At 51.6% G+C, this 4,246-nt stretch overlaps 1 protein-coding gene across 1 annotated transcript in view; it reads right to left on the bottom strand.

The window, feature by feature from the left end:
- The window catches only part of RPL8 (ribosomal protein L8), an 8,227-nt gene extending 4,947 nt beyond the window's left edge, over positions 1 to 3,280 (bottom strand). Inside the window, exons 1-3 of the mRNA XM_009318908.1 lie at positions 3,166 to 3,280; positions 1,027 to 1,134; positions 519 to 549 (exon numbers count right to left, since the gene is read on the bottom strand). Coding sequence (XP_009317183.1) covers positions 519 to 549; positions 1,027 to 1,134; positions 3,166 to 3,280 — 254 coding nt within the window. The remainder of the gene's footprint in view (positions 1 to 518; positions 550 to 1,026; positions 1,135 to 3,165) is intronic.
- Positions 3,281 to 4,246: the final 966 nt, after the last annotated feature.

Here is a 4,246-nt window from a genome sequence, read left to right as displayed (position 1 = left end):
CAGGCGGGAGCCCGGGGCCGTTGCCCGGCCCGGGGCAGGCCGGCCGGCAAGGGCAGCTTCTCGGTAGCTTCTAAGGCCGCCTGACGCAGCTCTGACTGGCTGGGGAGGAACTGCCCCCGCACTCCGGTCAAGCGCCTCAAAAGTTTATCGCTCCGCTCCGCTGGGGTTTTCTTGAGGCAATTGCTGCTTAAAAATTCGGAGGGCTGATAGCCTGTTGCCCGGAGACCTCCCGTAAACGACCACGTTCCCCGAGCCAAGAGCCATCCCTAAAATACGCCGTCACGTCAAAGCCTTTGTTAACAGCCGGACCGAAGACGCCGTTTGCGGGAAGAGACTCCTCGACTGATTATGTGGTTTTTTTAAGATTTCTGTATTGCGCATTTTTAACAGCTGCAGATTTCAGGCTAGGAAGGGACTGAAGGTAAAAACCCTGCAGCTGCTTTAAGCTGCCTTTGCCAGATTTTTGTCAACATTAATCAGGGCATAATCGACAGAGACTGCAAAGCAGAGGTAATCACCTTAGTGGTCCTAATCGACTTGTGCTACGCCCTGGAAGGGGAAATGAAAAGTGCCTTAACTTCTTTAACAGTCCACTAGGTTTTCGGCATCAGAGGCCCTTCTTCCCAAAGAGGTCACTGCTGATGACCCGATTCACTATTGACTCACTGGAAATTAGGAAAAGTTCATCAGTGTAGGCCCACATATGCAATTGCTCTCCTTGCCTGGAACTGAGAAGAACCTAAGCATCCAGCATTTCTTCATAAGCTCTCCCACATCAGTCTTCCCAGGAAGAATGGAAGTCACGCCCCTCATTACAGGCAAAAAATCCTCATACTAAGGGCTCTGAGTCACGGCCCTTGTCGGATTCAGCCACCACAGGTAAAGAGATCAGTGCAGCCAGTTGTCCGCTCTGCCCATCTGCTGGAGGTTACTGTCCCTCCAACAAACAGCCAGTGTGTCAGCTTCTCAGCCTGAGCCCCGTTTGCCGTATTACAGCTCGACGTGTTACGACAAACTGCCACTTACTTCGGTTGACATGGATACACCGAGTGTGAATATCTGGAGGCTTCGATTTATGGTCCCTGTTGGCTTCAGTTGCGGGGGCAGGAGTGCTGTTAGTTTTTGCCGCTAAATCTGACAAGAATCGGAGCCTTAAGGAACCATCTGAGTTTCCAGATAATGCCCGTACAACCAGCAAATTACATTGGTCGCTCCTCTTCCATGTTCTCAGTAAGGACTTAGTAATCAATTATATAAGAAGATAAGTAGCTGTGTAATGATTTAGTACACTCATTCGTTTTATTATCCTGCATCAACTACAGGATGAATACTTTGTATTCATTTTATTGTTATTTAACTCACGGTGCAGTCTTGCATACTGCTGTCGCTGCCTGTGAAGCTGCAACCTCTCAGCTGTATTGTGGGCTTGGCCAGCCGCCTCGCTGCTAAGGTGTCGCTGCAGCACGGAGGGTAGGGCTGAAACCGGAATAATCCCTTGCTCCTCCCTACCAGCTTTTTGGATGTTCTGAATATTGTTAGAAGCGTCCGTACCGTAAGAGTGTGAAGAGTTCCGAGTTCACCATTGCAACAGATGTTGTTTCGGCCTTTCCTCCCAGTAATGCTGAATGGTTATGACCTGTTTGTATCACCTCAGGCTGTGTTTATGCATACCTCCGGGTCAGAGCACGCTGCACGCCCAGGGTTCCAGTGCCAGTATCGTCCGAGCTGGCTCTTAAGCGGTTTTCCATCGGAGAAAACCAGGAGGAGGCTGGGAATAGTATGCATCTAGGTCCTGTCTCTATACGCGCTCATGATTTCCTTAGGGTACACACGTGGACGCAAAACCCTGAAAGCCTCCCAAGTTTTCTAGCCTTGACCGAGTCTGGGAATCAGAGAAGACATGCAAATAGATGACAGAACTGCATCAATGATGATGTAACTTTATAATTGATTTATCCTGCTATAAGCGACAATGTTAGCTAAACACTTCCATCATCAAAGAATAACAGCATTGGATTACCTGACCCAGCCAAGCACAGACTGAACTCGCAATGAGGTTAAATACTTTGTTTAGCTGCGCCTTCAAAATCTCATGGATCCAAAGAAATGTAAGGAAGTAGTTTACACCTGATTGCAATTAAAAAATACTGTCCAGGGTTTGTCAGAACAGTGTTGCTATGGGTCACGCCCTTTGAATCTTGGTCCTGAAGAAATGGGGCACTACCAACAATCACTGTTCTGTTAAACTTTTAGGAGGCGGTGTCGTGGTTTGAAATGCGGCTGTTTCCCTCCTCACTCAGCCCCCATTCCCTGGGCTGACGTCGTCTCCCCAGAACCCATCCACGGGGGATTTTGCTGCGTGAGGAGGATGTGGCAGTGGCAGAGGTACAGCAGGACAAGCCCATGCTGGACAACACAGCGTGAGACACGGGGCTGCTGACAGTACAACATAACGCATCGCCCACCAATACAGGTATTGCCTGGCATTGCCTATCAACAGCACCGCTGTGCAGCAGCTCTTCTCTGGTGCAGCTTCGAGTCCTGAGGTTTTGGCCTTCAGGACATCAACTCTGGCGACTGCAACTGCTTTGGCTTAAGATGTTACTGCCTTTACCGGCCACCCTGCCTCTCTGCCAGGAGTTACAGACGCGTGGGAAGAGGAGCAGAGACAGGGCCAGCGTGCTGGATTTCCCTGGCCAAGGCCTCTTTTTCCACCACAACTCAGGCTCTGCTGGAGCTGGGGGAACTGGCTTATCTGCCTGAGGGTTCTCCGAGGGCTGGCAGCAAGCACAGGGGTGTCCAGATAAGCCGGGCACGTCCTGCACATCTGCACAGATCAACTCCGCTGTACCAGGGCCAGAGGCCTAAGGCTCTCGGGACGCCTTGGCCTCGGCATGCATGCATTATGCCTCCTAGACACAGGCACAGAAGTCTGGATGGAAGTCTGACGGCGCTAGGCAATATAGGGTATGTTTCCAAAGCACAGCTGCTGCACATCACGGCCTGATATTTTGGCAGCAACTTCATTCTTTGGCTGCTTAAACTACAACGCTCAGCTGAGGTGGCTGAGGCATGGCCCCACATCCTTGCTACATTCAGTAACATCAGCAGAAGGGAAGCACCCACGCTGCCGGGGTGCTTCCCGGCATGGGAGCCCCCCCATACCGCCCTCAGCATCCTGGCGAAGCACAGGCCACTCGTCTGTGTTCAACTCTTCTGGCGTTCCACAGTTCCACAGGACGGTGCCTGTTGGAGCCTGTTGGAGCCCTTCCTCACGCATCTCCCCGTGGCTGGCAAATTTGCTAGGATAATGCAGAAAGGATAAAAACTACCCTCCTGATTCTGGAAGGGTTTTGGCAGAGTCGTGGGTACGCTGCTGCAAACGCAGCACACTACCTACACGGCGGGAACAAGTCAAGGGTGTGTTGCCTTAATTAATCCGTTCATGACAGTCACCGGCTAATTTGCTAAAGGTTAATTGCACTGTAAATAGCAAAAGGGGTGGTGTTCTGCTTGCGACAGATGGCAGCCACCGAGAAGTTTTGATGAGATTGCTGTTTGGAGAGGGAGAAGCAGCAGCAGCAAGGTTTCTCTAGCACCCTGCCTTGAGAAGGGGACTGAGAAGGGAAGCCCCTAACTCTACCTGTGCATCTTTTGAAGGGGAAGGAAATAAAGGACGGCTGTAGAATTCGTATGAGTGTTTCCTCTCTGGGAATGGTATGCTACAATGAAAATAATCCTGACCTCCTTCAGGTGGGCACATATCTCAGTTTATGGTCTTGCTGACCTCTCTGGGGCTTTGCATGAGATTAGGAACTGACGTGGACTCCAGCCAGGCTGCAGCGTCACAGTTCCAGTCTGCAAAAATAACATACCTGCTAATCCCCAGCAAACACACTCGGGGTGATCCTATTACCGCGGGCTGCTGCTCCCAGAGCAGGGCACAAGGGGTGCAAGTCACCTGCTGCCACTGAGGCAAAGGGCGGGCCACGGAAAGGAGCTACCGCACAGACTGTTGAAAGGGCAAAGCCTCACCTCCTGCTGTGCGCCCAGAAAAACTCCCTGGACTCTGAGGCCTGCATTATCCTGTATCTAAAAGCAAAGGAGCCCTTGGTGAGGATCCCCTCGCAGCAGCCCCCCCACGACCGCTCTCAGCATCCTGGCGAAGCACAGGCCACTCGTCTGTGTTCAACTCTTCTGGCTTTTCAGAGGAGAAGAAAATTCCCCTGCTGAGACACCACAGGCC

This window comes from Pygoscelis adeliae, unplaced genomic scaffold, assembly GCF_000699105.1.
Source record: "Pygoscelis adeliae isolate BGI_AS28 unplaced genomic scaffold, ASM69910v1 Scaffold92, whole genome shotgun sequence".
Classification (NCBI taxonomy): Eukaryota; Metazoa; Chordata; class Aves; order Sphenisciformes; family Spheniscidae; genus Pygoscelis; species Pygoscelis adeliae.
Note: the sequence above shows the minus strand (reverse complement) of the source record. Positions and strands in the feature narration are given on the sequence as shown.